Raw genomic sequence first — 18,446 nt, 5'->3', positions numbered from 1 at the left:
TCGGAAAATTAAAATATCTAAAACCATACATGTTGCTGACTACTCATGATAATGGTACGCTCTGCTGTGCTGAACCTCACTTCCGGAAAGTGATTCGGGGGACAACAGTGTTTTTGATTTAGTGGTATGCTATGATAAGTTATACCTCTTAATGCAGTCATTATGTTAATCTCTACCCTTTTCCATTCTGCAGAGCACAGGCCTATTTAATTTCACAATTTCTCTTATCTTTGTTCAACTACATCTCTTATGTGTTCCAGCATGTTGAGCTAGCTATTGTAGCTAACTTTGTTAGCTTCCACAGATCTCTCAAGCGAACAGAGCTATGGGCTATTTATGAATTGGTTTGTATACATTGCTGAAAGTGTGAAGAACTCAATGCGACTGTTTTCCCAACACAGGTAAAGCAGAATGAGTGCAGGAGAACCAAACCCAGCCGCCACACCCACTCCCTGTGAAGACACGCAGGGAGATGGACGATGGATGTCTATGGTGTGTGACTTTTATATTATTTATAGGTTTTATAAAGTACGGTGTTATATTATTCCGTTTGCATCGTTGCTGATGTTTAGTTCTGCAATCAGTGAAGATAAAGGGAAGCTTCATAGTTGAAAAGAGCCAGCTACTAACATATTGTAGTACATATTGTTGCAATAATGGCCTTCATAAATTATTTAAGCCTGTCTAATAAATGAAAATGCAATGGCTTGTGAGGGGTGTGCAGTTTTGCAATTGATTGTGAAAGAAAGGAGAAAAGTCTTGGCAAATTAGTATTTTTTCAGACACATGGGGGTAGATATCTCATTAATTGGTTAAAAAAAACCCATTAGAAAAAGTTTTCTCTATCCACATAACAGCGCATTTTTGTACCTGGACTTGTCATGTAAAAATGAAATTGCTGGTGTTACATTCAATACTGCACTGTGATGATACCAAAGTGCTTCTAGAAAGTAGACTCGCCACTCGTTAGCCTTTTGGCATTGCCATTGGGCATTCATTTGGGTAGTTATTTTAAAGCATGTCTCTAAATGAACACAAATGTCAGTAGTCACCAGAAATTCAAATGAAACATACCATGCTGATTCTTAAAAAAAACACAAGGTTTTAAAAAGTTTGTCTTGCAATATGTGCAGATGTTGTGCAATGGTTGGTACTGTAGTAAAAATATATATACATCTTTTAATTTTTCTTTTTGTAGCACAATCGGTTTGTGTCCGACAGCAAAGACAAAGAACCTGATGTCCTGTTTGTTGGAGACTCTCTTGTTCAGCTCATGCACGAGTTTGGGGTAAAACAAAGATTGCATTGATATGTGTGCCTCTGTCCATTATGTAACTGATTTATGTTTTCTCATAAATGTTTTCAAAGTGTGAAAACTTGTTGTGGAACATGTGAATGCAATATTATTGTGGTTTGTCTGCAGATATGGCGTCAGTTGTTCTCACCTCTCCATTGCCTTAATTTTGGGGTGGGTGGTGATGCAACACAACATGTGCTGTGGCGACTGAGCAACGGTGAACTGGATAACATCAGCCCAAAGGTTCAAAACAGTGCCAGAAATAGAGAACATGATCATGCTTGTTTATTCACACAAAAGACTGATTGTGCTCAACTCTGTGTTAAAATCCCACTTCCAGGTACATTGGGTCAAAATATCAGCGACATGTGTTCAGTCATGCATTGCTTTGTCTTTTGTTGTTGCAGGTCGTAGTGCTGTGGGTAGGAACTAACAATCACGGTCACACTCCTGAACAGATCTGTGGAGGCATCTTGGCTATTATCCAAGTTATCAAGAACAAGCTTCCCAATGCCCACACGCTTGTACTTGTACGTGTTTTTCCTAAAGCATTCCTTGCATCGGGTGTTAATCTGCTCACCCGCATGTTTTTTGAAAATGACTAATGAAGTTAATTCAACCATCAAAGTACAGTGCGATGTCACCCCTTTTAGCAGCATCTTAGCTATCTGAAATGAGGTGAAGTGTAAAGTTATGGATGCTTCTTCATAGGCTGGAACTTTGATTATCTGTGAGCCATTTCACGTAGTATATTCAAGGATTTTAAATATACACTGCAGACATTGCTCATAAGAATAAGGGCTTGGAAGTATTTTGTTCTGAGGCCCATTTGGAAAAACAATGCAGCACGCACTCTACAGACATGCTCTTCAACGAGTCTGCAGAGAATAGCAGCTTGATGTGAGCTGTGTAGAAGCTGCAATCGCTGCTGATGCTGTTGCAACTAAAGTTAGAGACTGAAACTGAAATATTTTAGGTACTTAGAATAAAACGAGACTTGAAAATTTAATGCTAACTGGAACAACCTTTTTTGGTGAACCTTGGAAACTAATATCAAATGAAAATACAGAGGAACTCTCTTCAGCTTGAGTCTTTGCCAATTTTGTAGAATCTATCAATGCAAGTTGTCTGATGAGCCTGTGGTGAATATGTTTATTGAGACTGGGATGAGTTACGTGTATTTATGACGTGTTATATGTATTCTAATAACTATTCCAAAATTCTTGAATTTTTTATCTTGCTATAATGATCTCCTCTTTAACGGGGTTGGCCAGTCTGAACAAAACTAACATCAGATCACTAACATCTATGGTTTTTTTTTTTTTAAAAGACTTAATAGTTTGCGTTTGTTTCATGTGCCATCTTCGATGTATGTCACCTGTATGTAAGTTAATGGTTTAAGAAAATTGGATCCACAGTAGAATTTTGTTCAAGTCACCACTAAATACAGAAAAAAGAATTAGAAAAAGTGCTGCAAACCTGGTTAACTCTGGTAATTAAAAAAAAGACTGAGATTTTCAGACAATAAAAACTAAACGGCAACGGCTTAGAAAATCTGCTTAAAAATCAACTGATGCTATATTGTATTGTTTGTAAATGGATATCTTAGATTGTTTGGATCAGAAGGTTTTGTGCTATATGATATGTAGTTAAAAGTAAACCAGAGGAGTCTCTGCCTGGTCAGGTGAATGTTAGGGGGCCAAAAAGCTGTACAGGTCTGAAGTTTAACTGTATTAATTTACTGTATGTGTACTAGGGGCAGAAACTTAATTGGAAATTCAGCTAAAACGCACATGAGTAAGTTATGAAATAAGGTATATGAAACATTTAAAAATAAGTATGCTAATGTTTGTTTTCCAGAGTTTACTGCCCAGAGGAAAAATGCCAAACCCTCTACGGGAGAGAAATGCCAAGGTGAACGAGCTAGTAAAGGACACCTTAACATCCCTTCCCCGTGCCTCCTTCTTCAATGTAGACCCCGGCTTTGTTCACTCCAATGGTAGCATCTCCCACCAGGACATGTACGACTACCTTCACCTGACCCCGAAAGGATATCAAGCTGTATGTGAACCTTTGCATGCCCATCTCAAGGCCCTGCTAGGTGAACCTACTGACAACTGAGCATCTAGGTCACAAAAGTACACTACCACAGTGGTCCTTGTCCCTGTTTCAAGAAAGCATTGCACTTATATTATTAAGATGTGTAATGATGGATAGAATCAGTTATTGAGGGCTAAGAGCTGCATAAACTATTTGTGGAAGACCTCTTCAAGGCCTTGGTTGGTGACCACTGTTAAAGACAATGTGACCATACGGTTTTTGTTTATATGAATTGACAAATCCCTACTTCCATTCCCAATATTGCACCTGTTCCATTAGCTTCTCTGACACAAAGAATCAATACAATTGGACAATTTTGTTTGTCATCCAGGGACCCTCTGGTTTAAGAGAATAATAATGAGCTAATTATACTGTCCATTATCGCCCTCATGATTGGCACCGCTCACTAAAAGTGATGTCATATCCACCGGTGCAAGTTTTTGTGTCATTTTAGCCGGTCGCACACCTCAAGTTTTTTTTACCTGTGTGTGGGTGGCATTGGCACCATGGCCGGTAATTCCCAAATTATACAGAGGGAGATGCTGCAACAGCTTGACAAAAAGACTTCTTAAAAACTCAGCTTCTGGTTTGAGCTTCTTCTACTCTTAAAGAGGGCTGATGTGGAGGTTTTATCTCAGTGATGACAGTTTGTTTTAGAAAATGCTGTAGCGGGTAACTGAGCCCTAAGCACCAGTATTAATGGTGACTGCTGTGGTGATATCACTGTTTGCAAATGACACGACTAATGCGCTGACCATAAAGCACCCTTTAACGATACGTGAAGAGATGGCTGTTAGAGCACACATCAGTCCAGATGTTCAGTGGTCATGCATAAATTTCAAAAGTAGGCAGCAGCTTTATATTCTAGGAAGACATTCTGTAGGTCAAACCGCTGAATGCAGCACCTTGTTAAAGGCTTGCTGTGCTGCAGATCTTATCCCTTTGGCTATAGCTCATGAATCCTTCACACACAAAAACAGGTTGCACTTTCTTGAACTTTAGGAACAGGAGCTTGTTGGAAAAGGATGCAGGATATATCAGGTTTAAGCCAAAACATGCCTGTATACAAGATAGAACAACTGCCCTTCTTAGAAGATCCTTGTAAATCATCTCAATTTCACTGTTCTTCAGGTTACCTTTATTTGGCAATAGCTTTATTGCGATGTCTGATGTGTTTGGTTTCTTTTTTGTACCTGTTCATTTGAAGGACCAAAGTGTTTTGGGTTGTTTTTTTTTTTTGTTTTTTTTGCTTGTCTGCACTTGCAAACAATTGACCGTTACAGTTTACTTGCTTTTCAGCATATCATGTTATCTCATTAATGCCCTTGTATCTTTTCCTTTATCCATAACAGCAACAGAGTATTCATATGAGAGACTGTTTTGTTGCAAGGATAGATGTGTTTGAGTAGGTCGAGAAGCTGTGGTGATATATCTAGATGTCTGTGAATTGAGATAAGTCTTTTGTAATGGCTCCTTCAAATATTTAAAGGCTTTACTTCACACTAACCTGCTTCTGGGCCTCTTGTGTGACGACTGTGCTACATTACATGAACAATTGGATGGCCAACTGTGTAAGTGATGAAAGATATGCATTAAATATCAAAACAAGATTGGATCTGTGTGTTGAGTACCACTGATGCAGAGCCACATGTTTAGGCCTTGGGTTCATCAAGAGTACATATAGATTGTTAGATGTGTAAAAGAGATTTATTACTTTTGCTTGACTGGTTTTGCTCCTGTCTCACGCATATTTTGTGAGCGGAGGCACGTTTCAGAAACTTGAGGAAGGCGAACAAGTCTAACTTTGTCCATACCACCCATTTGTGAGTTTTACCACGAATCTGATCCTTTCTCCAACTGTCATCACACATGAAACAAAAGCAGAGCACTTACAGCTCTTCTTGACATTAGCAAACATGATTTAATATTGACAGTGATGTATCAGTTGCAGTCATGCTGACAGAAGTGATAACCGCCAGCCAGTTTTTTAACGAGAGTAACAGATATATCCTGAAGACAGAATGTGATCCCAATTTTTATCAAATTAGTGAAAAGCAGCAAAAAGATAAAATGCATATAAAAGATTATTGATGTATTAGGTTCCCATCAGGAAAGTTTAACTAGAGGCTATCAAATGGGCACATCTGACATTCAAATGCTCTTTTACCGCATCTCAGTAACCCTGTGAATCTCTCTAAAAGCAAAAAGCCATTACTCAAAACCACTATCTGTTGGCAAGTGTACATCATTCTGTCAGTCACTGCCACATATCGTAAAATTGTTTTTTCAGCCAGTTGATTAATGTGCTTCAGCCATGATTTCATCACCATCATCCTTTATAAAGAGCTGGAACACCAACCCCATCATTTCTTCTCTGGGACTGAAGTCAGTGCACAAGCAGGATTTCTTTCCCCGAGTTCACTGAATTGCCTTTTCTCCAACATGGGACCCAGGGTGCTTTTGCCGCTGGCTCTTGGGCTGGTAATATTAACTGATTGCATCCAAGGTATAGTATTATACTTCGTAAAAATCTTTTTGTATCCTGTGCACCCTATTCTGAAGTCTCCTTCTCTATTATTTTCCTTTTCATTTGTTAAAGGTGTTCATGAGACAAAGAAACAGAGCCTGGTTGTCAGCGCATTCACTGACGGTATGTGAGATTATTTTCTAAACACATTTCGACAAGACCAGCTCCTTAATGATAGTTACAGGTTTGTATCTAAATACTTACTTTATTAAAATTGTTATTATAAATCTTTTAAAGTTATTTCTACAATAAACTGTGCTACAGGATCTGCTGTTGGAGAACTACTTACAACTGCACGTCCAGTAATCCAAAGACAGGACAAAAGACCTTGCACCTGTAAAGGTGACATGAGAATTTTACCAAAGAATGTATAAATTTTTACATGTATCGCTTTTATGTAAGTACATCCTCTCTCTTAGAAAAATACAGTATTTCTAACCCATTCTTCTTCTTTTATTATATGTCACTCAGGGAAGGAAATGGGTGTGATGAACAAAGCCTGCCACTGCTTGGATACTGCTGTATACATTGGAAAGTGTAAGTTGCCTATAACTTCTAAGATTTTTGGAATAGGGAAGGAATAAAATGATGAGAAAAATCAGTGATAAAATCAATTATTGTATTCTCTTTATTATCATGGCTTTGAAGAGTGATTACAGATAGAAGTTACGCATTTTTTTTTCATTTCATTTTTTCGTTAATTTTCTTTTTTGTGTCCAATTGCTTTATCTTTCTGGATTCATTCAAACCACAAGGGAAAAAACACTGCAAGAAGGAAAAGTTCAAGAACATGAAGATATGCCAAAGGATTAATAAATCCTTCAACCCCTCCGTGCCCATATGAGCAATATAAAGAAGCCCTCTATTCTTACACATGCATGCTTTTGTAAGACTCATTGCCAATCATATTTTCTATGCATACACATGATATTTTTTACAAATGCAGTGTAAAAGAAACTTTATCACTGGAATTTGAACTCACTATAACTTTCTGAATGGGACCATTATTATTTTAAATATCCCACTTAATAAAATCTCCAAAAAATATATTATGTTGTCTTTTTTTATTCATTTTTTAAAAAAGTAATCAATCAATCAAATAAGGTGAATCAAGGTATAATAAACCATCTACGTATATATATTATTAACATGGTTAAATGCTCACAGTGATTATAATTTGTAAGGAGTACACTTTCCCTGCTTTCCTTTTATGAAACTATTCAAGTGTACTCACTGAACTAGCTCCAGGGGAGTGATTACAATGACAGTATTAAAACTAGCGAAACTACATTTTACTGTTAATAGATATAATATTGAACATAAAAAGTAGGCATTGCACTAATTAAATAATGTGTATGTCTAACATTAGGATTATGGACTGCGCTATGTTTTCTTAATCATTGTGCAGGAAGATTGTTGTCAAAAAACAGGGAGTGAGAAAGAAGCCTTTCATTCTCAGAAGACTTAAGAGTGTGGAGAACTCAGTTGAACAACACAGGCGCAGAAAAGGCAAACAGAACCATCATCATCAGGCTGCCTTGGTATGGGAAGTGGATGGCAGGGGCGTGAGCTGGGGGTGGAAAATATGACAAGCAAAGAGACACGTTTGAGGTTAGGACTGAAAAAGAAAAACGCTTACAGCATATTTGCAAATTTATAGCACTGCCTGTGGCCAATTTTAAAAGATGGGTGTGATCATCATAGTTTCTTTAAATGCTCCACACTACAAAGACGTCTTTTGGCATTAACGTCTCAAAATCTTTTGTACATTTCACCTCTATTTTCTACGGAAGCGTAGAGCTGCCACCCAAGCAAAAGAAAAATAGAAGTATGTCACGTTATAACGTGATATACTTCTATTTTTCTTTTGCCTGGGTGGCAGCTCTACGCTTCCGTAATTTTCTTATGAGGTCATAGGTTATAGTAAAATACCCCTTGCTCAACAACACTAAAGAACTTGTTAAAGAAAAATGAGTAGAGATAAGATGTGTGGTTTATTCACCTGTGACGGTAAGATTTTGGTACATTGTGATATCAGTCACGGGGTTCCATGCCTTGCATATGTAATTCCCAAAATTCTGGCTGGTTGCAGGGAATACAATAGTAGATGTGTTCTGTAGAGGTGTTGACAGATTGTTGAAGAACCAGGAGAAGTCACACGCTGGTCGAGAATCAGCCTGGCATATCAGGGACACGTGCATGAACATACTTGCACGGGAAATGGTCAGTCTGACTGGGCCATCTGGAAAAGAAAGATTTAGTTTGAATAATGTACTGCAAAATTATTAATTCAAAAGAATATTTGGCAGATTACTCAGAACTAGTTCTCAACAAACACTCACAGTTCACCAACAGTCTGTACTGGGGGCTCACATGATCACCAGCCTTATTGGTAGCAACACACTGATATGTCCCTTCACTGTCCAGTGTCACTGGGGTGAAATGCAGCATGTTGTTTTCAGTATTATAGGACGCATATGAGTTATTAGAGGGATTAGTGTTAAGCTTCATGTTGTCTTTCATCCAGTAGATTGTGTCATAGGGCCCAATAACCTCACAGGTGAGAGTAAAGTTCTTAGTGTCGATTGGAATTGTCTTGTTTTTGATCATCACTGACTCTATGGCCTCTGTAGACACAAATTACAAGGTGTTAAACACAAAAGAGCATGACATCTTGACTGGAGTACATCCCCATGAAATATTTAGACTTTAAGAACACAATTAGAATTTGTATTTGATCAGTTTCAGAGCCACATGTGCAACAAATTTCCCAAAAATCTTAAAGTGTTCATACCAACAACTGTGAGCGTAGTGGAGTTTGTGCTGTTCTTTCCTGTCACATTATTAATGGCCATACATGTGTATTCTCCACTCATGTTGAAAGACAAGAGGCTAGTTGCATACACTGACGTGTTGGACACAATTGATCCATTGAACCACCAGCAGAATTGGCTGAGTGGCTCTGACATGGCAGAACAGCTGAAGACGGCTTGACGTCCTGTTTCAGCAAAAGCTGGCCCATAAATAATGGGCTTTTCTGGACCATCTGTAACAGCAAAAGAGGATAGGTGACTCTAACAGTAAGAATCTAGAGTGTTAACTTTTTTGTTAACTACAAAGTTCTTTAAATTGTGCCCATGTTGGACTTGTGCAAGTATCATTCTTCAACTTGCGGTTAGAAATGTGGTGATGGATCAGCATGATGCAAAAGAGACTGACACACCTGTCCCTGATGAATGTTCTCACAGACGTTTTGAATATCTGTGCCCCTCCTGAGGAAATTTATTGTCTAAACTTTTGAGCACAAAGCAACACTGGAGTATTATAAGTAAGTATAATACTTAGTAAGTAAGTAATAAGTAAGTAATTTAGTAAGTAATAAGTATTATAAGGCAAAGATAACGCTTTGAGTTAGTATGAGCTACCACCGAGCAATTTAACATTATGAAGCAATTTCATAGTCCTACCTTTAATGCAAAAGAGTAGCCTACCTGACTATATTGCATGCAAATTTGTCTTTTGAGCTGGGTAAAGTATTATCCAAATTTGGATAGGTTCTGGTCAGCTGTGCAGTTCATTGTATATTTATTGTGTTGACTCCTGTGTCTTAAGAGACATTGTAGTTGCAACACTAAAATACTCTTTGATAGTCATTATGTTTTTCACAGCTGTGTGGGTACGGTTCAGCATGTAGTGTGATTGCTATCCACACCATAGCATGTAACACCAGTGCTTTCTCAATGAAAGCTGACTTTGTAAAATTGCTGCATTAAGTAAATTACTAATCTATAATTAATGTGAAGCTAATACAAATTGAGGTGCACTTTTTGTAAAAGTGATCAATCGGGCAATCGTAGTTAGGCATATGAGAAGCAAGTCTGCACATTATGAACATTATGACCCTTTTTGTAGAATCCATGTTTTGGAATGGTAAATGGCCTGCATTTGTATAGCGCTTTACTCAGTCCCCAAGGACCCCAAAGCGCTTTACACTACATTCAGTCATTCACCCATTCAAACACTGGCAATGGCAAGCTACATTGTAGCCACAGCCACCCTGGGGTGCACTGACAGAGGCGAGGCTGCCGGACACTGGCGCCACCGGGCCCTCTGACCACCACCAGTAGGCAAACATGGGGTTAGTATCTTGCCCAAGGATATTTGGCATGCAGCCAGGAGGCAGCCTGGGATCGAACCACCGACCTTCTGATTAGTGGCTGATTAGTGGCTCTGCCACCTGAGCTACAGCCACCCCAACTGAAGAACCGAAATACAATGGATTTACCTAATTTAAGGTGATGCACCATTGACATTGAACCATTTAGTAGCATACATTCTATACATTCTAATATACTCACAATTGACAATGAGGTTATAAGCAGGGCTGGCCTTGTTTCCAAAAGCATTAATAGCCATACAGCAGTAGTTTCCATTATCATAGCGCTCCACCATACTGAGGTGGAGCGTCTTATTTTCCATGTAGAAAACAGTTCTGTTTTCATCATGCAGTATCTCCCCATTCTTCATCCAGTAAATGTATTCAGCAGGTCCAGTTACATTGCATGTTAAGTTATATGAATAACCTTCTATGGCCGGCATCATTGGTGCTTTTACTTCCACATTTTCTATTTGATCTGCAAACAAAACAAACACAACAGTCATTTGGTCAGAAAGACATGACAAAGGTAACTTACATCAAAGCTGTTGTTAAAAAGGTCCAGCAGTGCCCACATTTAACCTTTAGTATGAGCCCTCAAATACTCCAAAACTGGTATGTTAACCGCACTAGCAAAGGCAACACCATCCTTTAGCGTATCTCGGTGAGTTTTAAATGGCCCACGGCAGCCACACAACAGCCTATTGTCCCTGATGCCCTCTGGTTATAGACATAACATTGATAAATCACACACTGGCACGCTATGGAACACTTTCTTTTTTTTCCAAAACCCCCCAAGCATGAAGAAATGAAACAAACACACAACACACATGCACATACTGTAGATATGCAAGTATAATTTAACATCTGTGCATTGTCTTTTATTTACTGCCTTCTGTAAAGTTTCATACGATATTGATATGTTTTATGTATTTGTAATTAATTTTTCTGTGCCTGAACTTTTGGTATTTCACATAACTGAAATTATCTGAACTCCAGATAATTGACTTGCAACAAATATCTTGAAAGTATAAAATCATATCACTCAGTTGCGTAAATCTTTAAAATATCAAACTCACAGATGACAACGAGCATGTAAATAGCGCTGGGCATGTTTCCAGCAGCATTAATAGCCAAACAGTAGTAGTTTCCAGTGTCATATCGCTTTACTGGATTAATCTCAACTGTCTCGTTATCCTTGTGGAAAAAAGTCCTGTTGTCTTCATGCAGTCTCTGCCCATTCTTCATCCAGTAAATGTAGTCAGCAGGTCCAGTTACATTGCATGTTAAATTATAGGCGTAACCTTCTTTGACAAAGGTCACTGGTGCATTTAGTTTTACATTTTGGATTGGATCTGCAAACAAAGCAAACCACATAACACTTAATTTCTCTATTTAGCTGCCATTCCTCTTTCTAAGAAGGAAAATAAATTAAATGCACTTTTTACATCAACCCAAAAACATGTTGGCTGTTTTGTTAAGTATTTAAATCCCCAAAATGTCTAAATACTGCTAAAAACATATCATGACTCTTCATTTGGATCTTCCTTACAGCAAACATTTTCTCAGGGATGTAGATATTAAAACTATTTGTGTCTAGCATTTGAAAATGAGTACAAAATTAAATAGAACTAGTTTTCAAAAAAAATAGAAAAAACACTTTTCATTGCTTTCTGTCATGCTCACAATTCACCAGTAGTCTGTACTGGAGGCTTTTTCGCTGGCCAGCCTTATTGGTAGCAACACACTGATATATCCCTTCATTGTACGTTGTTACTGGGATGAAGTTCAGCATGTTGTTTTCAATGTTATAGGAGATATGTGAGTCATTAGAGGGGTCCATGTTGAGCGTCACGTTATCTTTCATCCAGTAGATCGTGTCATAGGGCCCAATAACATTACAGGTGAGAGTAAAGTTCTTAGTGTTGATTGGAATTGTCGTGCTTTCGATCATCACTGACGTTATGGCCTCTGTAGACACAGAACATGAGAGTTGAGAGGGTAAGATGTCTTTAGTGTTCTTTATTCTTTGAACACAATAGCAGCCAGAGTCATATGTTAAAAATGTTTCATCTAATTCCTCTGAATCCTAAAGTTTTCATACCAATCACGGTGAGTGTCGTGGAGTTTGTGCTTTTCTTTCCTGTCACATTATTAATGGCCATGCATTTGTACTCTCCGCTCATGCCTAAAGACAACACATCAGTTGTGTAGTCTGATGTATTGGCCACGATGGATCCATTGAACCACCAGCAGAACGTACTGGGAGGCACTGACTCGGCAGAACAGCTGAAGACAGCTTGATGTCCTGTTTCAGCAAAAGCTGGCCCATAAACAGAAGGTGTTTCTGGTCCATCTGTAACAGAAGAGGAGATAGATGAATATGTAAACAACTATAAATGTAAAACTTAAAAATTGTTCATTTAAACATGACACTCAACTGCATAAAATCACTAAATATTATACTCACAGTTGACAAAGAGCATGTAAGGAGTGCTCGTGTTATTTGAAACGGCATTAATAGCCATACACTCATAATTGGCATTATCATAGCGCTCCACCATTCTGATGTGAAGTGTTTTGTTATCATTGTAGAAAACTATTCTGTTGTTTTCATCCAGTGGCTCCTCATTCTTCATCCAGTAAATGTAATCAGCAGGTACATTTGTGTTGCATGTTAAATTATAGGAGTAACCTTCTTTGGCAGGCATCATTGGTGCTTCTACTATTATGTTTTGCAGCGGCTCTGCAAACAAAGCAAATCACAAAATAGCTCTTTAGTTCTCCCTCGAGGCACCTGTCTCCTTTTTATGAATGAAAAGTTATTTTGTGTACACCAAAAAAAATGGTCACGTAAGTCTTACCGATAACAGTAAGCATTATGTCGGCAGTGCTGTTTTTGCCACTGATGCTGTTGAAGGCCACACAGAGGTACTTTCCACTCATGCTGGTTGTCAGAGACGGTGTGACATACTCTGACTTGTTGGAGACCAGAACATTTTCAAAGTACCATTCATAGATGCTGGGAGGATTAGATATTGCATTGCAGGTGAATGTGACGTAGTCTCCTGCCTTTGCCAAATTTGGTCCCATAACATTTGCTTTCTCTGGTCCATCTAAACACATAAAGAACACCACAAATTACTTTCACTGAAAAATGCTTATGTGACAACAAACATTCAGATAATACAGAACTGACATCACAGTGATCATCGTTATGTTAATAATGATACAAATACTTACAGTAAACTGTGACTGTGAAGCGGTCGCTGGTTTGGTTGCTTACAGAATTAAAAGCCTCACACTGATAATGTCCACCATCTGAATGCTGGGTTGAACTAATAGTCAGTGTCCTGTTGCCCGTGCCAAACGTTGTTTTATTGTCAGCAGAAATAAGTTGATGATTTTTCCACCAATGAATGATGTCAACAGGTCCCGTCACTTCACAGCTCAAAGAGAATGTCTCACCAAATATTGCTGGTTTGGTAAGATTCACCACGACTGCTGTCACAGGATCTGTTGGAGTTTAGTAAGTAATTTAAATTCACTCAAATATTTGACCTGAAAAAATATGGCATGTTCAACTAGATAATTCCTCTGCACTGTACAAAGGAAAAGGCACAAACCACAACTCTTTCTTTTTGGTCTTAATGGTCTACCAGCTCAGCAGATCTAAGCAGCAAAGTAAAAAATAAAACAAAATACATTTTTAAACAGATACTAAACCAAACTTACCCACAATCAGGATCGTTGCTGTTTGGCTGCTGTATCTGAACGTGACATTATTGTGAATTAGGCATGTGTACTTTCCTGACATGTTCTCATTAACTTTCTCTAGTTCAAGCTTTGGTTCAATTTTGTTTAGGTACACTCCATTAACCATCCACTGGAACATTGCTGGAGGACTGGACACCGCTGAGCATGACAGTGTGATTTTAGATCCGCCTTTGTATATATTCATAAGGGGCATGACTGTCATCTCCGTGTTACTTGGGCCGTCTGGTGACAAACAGGGCATAAATTGTTTTAGAGGTTATTGTTGGGACAGCAGATTGTTTTATAGATTGTATGCATGTATTGGTGTCTTTTGGTTAGAACTCACAGCTGACAGTCAGAGTCACAGGGGCGCTGATGTCATTGCTGACATTATTAGACACATTACACTTGTATAGTCCTTGATCATAGCGGGTCACATTCATGATAGTGAGAATGGTGTTTCCACTGCTGAGTTGAACTTTTTCATTGGCCGTGATCATTGAGCTCCCATTGAACCACTGATAAGACAGGGATGTACCTTTGGACACACTGCACATAAGTACTGCTGTGTCATTGAACTCCACCAGGTTGGTTGTGCTTGTCTGAACGGTCACATTTGAAACAGACTCTGCGGAGAATAAAACAACAAGGCATTTGTCATGTTTTATTTAAGCAAATGTGTCCTCCACCAAATATATATGAAAATGTGACCCATATGTTGAAATAAAGTCAGGTTCAAGATAAAAACAAATAAAAACAAAACAGTCTTATACAAAATGGGCTCCTTGGGTGACAGTATTGGTCTGTTGATTTGTCAGTCCAATTCTTTGGTTCATCAAGGATATACTTTAATTTGCATTTACCTCTTAAAATTTTTGTTAAACAATGACTTGGTGTGATGTCGTGTTCTGAGTTGGTATTTACCCTGACTTTTATCAGTTTGATGTAAAACCTTTGTTGTAACAATTGTTGAAAAACAAGATCAACATATTTTTGATAGTGTTATTTAAATTTATAGTGTAATTGTTTTCCCTTTTTTTCCAGATAGATATGTCTACAATGTGATAGTGTGAGTTGTTTTTCTCCTTAACATAATGGAACCAAGAGACCTTGACAATGCCTCTTTTCATAAATCATAACAAAGTTAATTATTATTATTATTATTAATAATAATAATAATAATAATACAGAAATCGTGCAAGAAGTATAATGTAGGAAGTGAAATCTTCTTGAAATCTGTGCTGGTGACTAAACAAGAAAAATGAGAGGGCACTTACCTTCAACTGAAAGTGTTAACTGAGAAGAAATTTCATTGATTACGTCCTGTAGTGCGTAGTTTCCAGAGTCTTCCAATTTTACTGAGTGTATGGTCAGTGATGAAGTACTTTGGTTAAAAGATACTCTGTCACGCCAAGTTTTGGAAATAACAACAACCCCATTTAGTGTTATCACAATTTGGCGGGTGTTGAATAGCCATCCGCCTGAGCTGACAGTGTAATTGCTGCTAAGGGTAACATTGTTTCCCACTGCGACGGGGTTCTCAGAGGCATATAATGTCTGACTGCGTGTCAGATCTAGAAAGAGAAAGCAAGTAAAATATTCAGTCGCCACGTAGTTGTCATCCACACACTGGGACAGAAGTAGTTACAAAAGTACTGATATATGTCAAAGTAGTATATTTAAAGAATTTTAATTGATATTAGGATCTATAAATTGTCTAATTCTCTGACCCTGTAGTTATTGTAATAGTCAATAAAGCTCTCATTGAACTTCACTTATCATTCAGTTTTACCTGTGAAGGTTACTGCAGCCAAGAATAGGATGAACACCACTGGAGACTCCATTAAGCTCCTTGGTATCCTTTCCCTAAACTTGAATCTGGCTTTGCTGAATAAAATCCTGTGATATTCTCTGCTACCTGCCTTCAAATCAGCTAATATTTACTCTGTAACACTGCAGCTCTCTGTGTTCTTGATGCAAATGCCTTCCCCTGCCTTCACCATCATCATACCACCTCAAAGTCATGACCACACCTTGTTTTACCCTTTTATATTGATGCTTTACAGGTGCACACCTATGAGTGTCCATTTACTGTATACTGTTGTTCTGCAACTTTTTCAAACCAAGGAAACATGTGGAGAGCGTTTATAATTTTAACACGTGACTCTGTACCTAGAATGCAAACCGAATCTGTGGAATCTTGGTCTCTGAACGTCATTTTAGTATTCTCATAAAAAAGATGAGTCATTTCCTCCCACAATAGAGATGGAAACCACTGAATTGGACAAAATAAAAACTAATTTTGGGGTTAGGCATTTGTAGATTCAGCTATGATGATCCATCCAAATCTATATCTGTAAATGCCTTCTTATTGGATTATTTGGTTATGAGTTGCACCCAGAATATCAAAACTTAAAGAATTTGTAGAGGACAATGGACTCTCTGTCCCACTATACTGGATCGTCTCCTTCTCCTACTTTGTTTACAGTAACCAAAGAGACACGGGATAAATGCACTATTCATCTCTAAACAAAATTACAATTTTCTTTCCCCCATAAGACTAGAATAAAATAAAAAAATAAAAAAAACTTTCACAAATACCTCTCACAATCAGCTCAATTTTATATTTTCAATATACACGATATCTGCTTTTCTTTTTTTGGAGCACCTAATAACATGTGGTGTTAAAAAACAAGGGTGTTGCATTCACTAGCTGAGGTCACATCCTAATTTAGGTATGACAGTATTTCTAGTAGATAATGGTGATGGCTGCACTTACAGCCACACATTGGTAATAGCCACCATATTAGTGTAGAGGCTTATACATAACATCACATTCACATTTGTCTTTCTTCAAATAGGAATTAATTTACAGGACAATGAATAACTGGATTTGGTTTAGAATTAGTTCACATATCCACATAACACAGTATTCTAAAATAAGTGTGCACATTTTAGTTTACACTATTACGTATGATTTAATCTTTGTTTTCTGAGCTACTTTAGTTGCAGCTGCTCCCGTCCCTTGATTGAGGAGCCAACAGGTGGAAAAGGGGCAGAACAAGCCTTGATGGAAAGCTGCAAATTAACTCATTTCATAATTTAGGACCATGGGGGGGAATTGGAGTTCATTGTGTTAGTTTCAGTTAGGTTTTGTGTGTTTTACCCCTTTTTGTGTTTTTGTGGGTGATCAGGCATTGTTAAGTTTCCCCTTTGTCTCGTTAAGTTAGTTCAGTTTGTTTGCGTTATCAGTATTGTTTGTTAACTTTGAGTAGAGTTCTGTTATTTTGACCTTTTTTTTTTTTTTTTACTTTAACCTGTGCCTAAGTTTCCTTCGCTGCTCGGTTCATCACAGTGAACGTGCTATCATCTGTGAAAAGCAAAGGGAGGCAGTGCTCCACAGTGAACACAGCTTGTGTTGAGAAAAAACAAAACAAAGTTAGTTTGGAACAAAACCAAGAAGTACTGATGTTGCTGTTGTAATAGTAACAAATGCACTTGCTATGAGCACATTTGCGGTGATGTCGTTTCTTATGTTGGCGTGATTGTTGAAGGCCAGACAGCAATATTGACCACTTTGGTCTTTGCTGACATGTAACAGCTTTGAACCCACTAAAACTGAGCTGGAGGATTGGAGAATGTAGAACAGACCGCAGACAGATTGGATCCAGCTAAAAAGGAAAAATGTTCGGTCCGTTCATTTTGTACTTATAAATATCTGAATATATCTGAATATATAACTGATATAACTAAACGATGACTGTGCTTTACACCATCATTGTTTCCTAAACTAATACCATCATTAGCCATGACGTTTTAGGACAGTATACAGTACAGACAAAGCAAAAACTTTACGCACAAATGGGAATTTAGCCATATTTCTTTTATTATTTGATTATTTGTTTTTGTGCTTTAATTACCTTAAAATAATTAATAAAAAATATTATATATAATCCCTGCCATAAGTATCAAAATATTTTGGTCTAAATACCCTACATTGTTTCTCAAATTGCCTTATCTGAACATTTAAACTACAACAAAAAGCCAGAAACAATGTGACAAGCTGAAGTTCTCTGCTTTATTCATCCATGTTCTGGCTGGTGCCTATCCCAGCTCACTTAGAGGTGGGTTACACCCTGGATCATGACGGAGCTAACATAACAACGCAGACAACCACACCCTCCCATGCTTAAAATTACCAATTAACCAAATAGGCATCTTTGGACTGAGGGACGAAGCCAGAGCACCTGCAAATAACCAGATGCAAACAACATGTAAATTCAAATAAAAGGTGCGGTCTGAGCAGATTCGTATCATTAACCTTGTTGTATGGAAATGACCAGTGATGGAAATGCGTTACAAGCAACGGCGTTATTTTTTTCAGTAACGAGTATCGTTACAACGCCGTTACAGTTGCTAACAAGAAAATGCGGTCCGTTACTATTTGTCAACAAACAGACGGTTGAAGCTGTGTTCGGCTTACCGCATATCAATTGTGTTAATACAGTATGTCAAAATGAAAACATAACTGTAAATTCAGACACGTGAGGTTGTGCTGAAAAGGATGATACCAAACAAGGCAAAGTAAACAGTTTTTAAAGGTAAAATGT

The 18,446-nt window shown here is 37.9% G+C and overlaps 2 protein-coding genes across 2 annotated transcripts; one reads left to right on the top strand and one right to left on the bottom strand.

Moving 5' to 3' along the window:
- The first annotated feature begins 44 nt into the window (after positions 1 to 44).
- Positions 45 to 5,010, top strand: pafah1b3. The gene is made up of 6 exons (XM_040030219.1): positions 45 to 124; positions 402 to 492; positions 1,199 to 1,288; positions 1,424 to 1,540; positions 1,705 to 1,827; positions 3,158 to 5,010. Exons 2-6 carry the CDS (start codon positions 412 to 414, stop codon positions 3,416 to 3,418), a joined length of 672 nt encoding a protein of 223 aa, XP_039886153.1. The 5' UTR covers positions 45 to 124; positions 402 to 411; the 3' UTR covers positions 3,419 to 5,010.
- A 1,528-nt stretch (positions 5,011 to 6,538) lies between these two features.
- On the bottom strand, positions 6,539 to 15,864 carry LOC120732540 (hemicentin-1-like). Its single transcript, XM_040030214.1, has 15 exons — positions 15,629 to 15,864; positions 15,114 to 15,410; positions 14,183 to 14,464; positions 13,816 to 14,079; positions 13,324 to 13,596; positions 12,945 to 13,196; positions 12,551 to 12,826; positions 12,185 to 12,436; positions 11,767 to 12,051; positions 11,160 to 11,435; positions 10,283 to 10,558; positions 8,719 to 8,970; positions 8,267 to 8,551; positions 7,927 to 8,166; positions 6,539 to 7,494 (listed from the first exon to the last, which is right to left on the bottom strand). The coding sequence occupies exons 1-15, from the start codon at positions 15,678 to 15,680 to the stop codon at positions 7,406 to 7,408; spliced, it is 3,651 nt and encodes a 1,216-aa protein (XP_039886148.1). The 5' UTR covers positions 15,681 to 15,864; the 3' UTR covers positions 6,539 to 7,405.
- Between the last annotated feature and the right edge of the window lie 2,582 nt (positions 15,865 to 18,446).

Source organism: Simochromis diagramma, unplaced genomic scaffold (genome assembly GCF_900408965.1).
Source record: "Simochromis diagramma unplaced genomic scaffold, fSimDia1.1 OVJJ01000361.1, whole genome shotgun sequence".
NCBI classification, from domain to species: Eukaryota; Metazoa; Chordata; class Actinopteri; order Cichliformes; family Cichlidae; genus Simochromis; species Simochromis diagramma.
The sequence above is the reverse complement of the archived record's forward strand: the minus strand, read 5'-3'. Positions and strand labels throughout refer to the sequence as shown.

What these genes read in the sequence shown, in the direction of transcription:
- LOC120732540 (XM_040030214.1), bottom strand. Translation starts at nt 15,680, where the DNA reads ATGGAGTCTCCAGTGGTGTTCATCCTATTCTTGGCTGCAGTAACCTTC. An exon ending in AGCAACGATCCTGATTGTGG is followed by an intron (nt 13,597 to 13,815) that starts GTAAGTTTGGTT and finishes AAACTCCAACAG; the next exon opens with ATCCTGTGACAGCAGTCGTG. An exon ending in TTACATGCTCGTTGTCATCT is followed by an intron (nt 10,559 to 11,159) that starts GTGAGTTTGATA and finishes TTTTGTTTGCAG; the next exon opens with ATCAAATAGAAAATGTGGAA.
- pafah1b3 (XM_040030219.1), top strand. Translation starts at nt 412, where the DNA reads ATGAGTGCAGGAGAACCAAACCCAGCCGCCACACCCACTCCCTGTGAA. An exon ending in AGCTCATGCACGAGTTTGGG is followed by an intron (nt 1,289 to 1,423) that starts GTAAAACAAAGA and finishes GTTTGTCTGCAG; the next exon opens with ATATGGCGTCAGTTGTTCTC. An exon ending in ATGCCCACACGCTTGTACTT is followed by an intron (nt 1,828 to 3,157) that starts GTACGTGTTTTT and finishes TTTGTTTTCCAG; the next exon opens with AGTTTACTGCCCAGAGGAAA.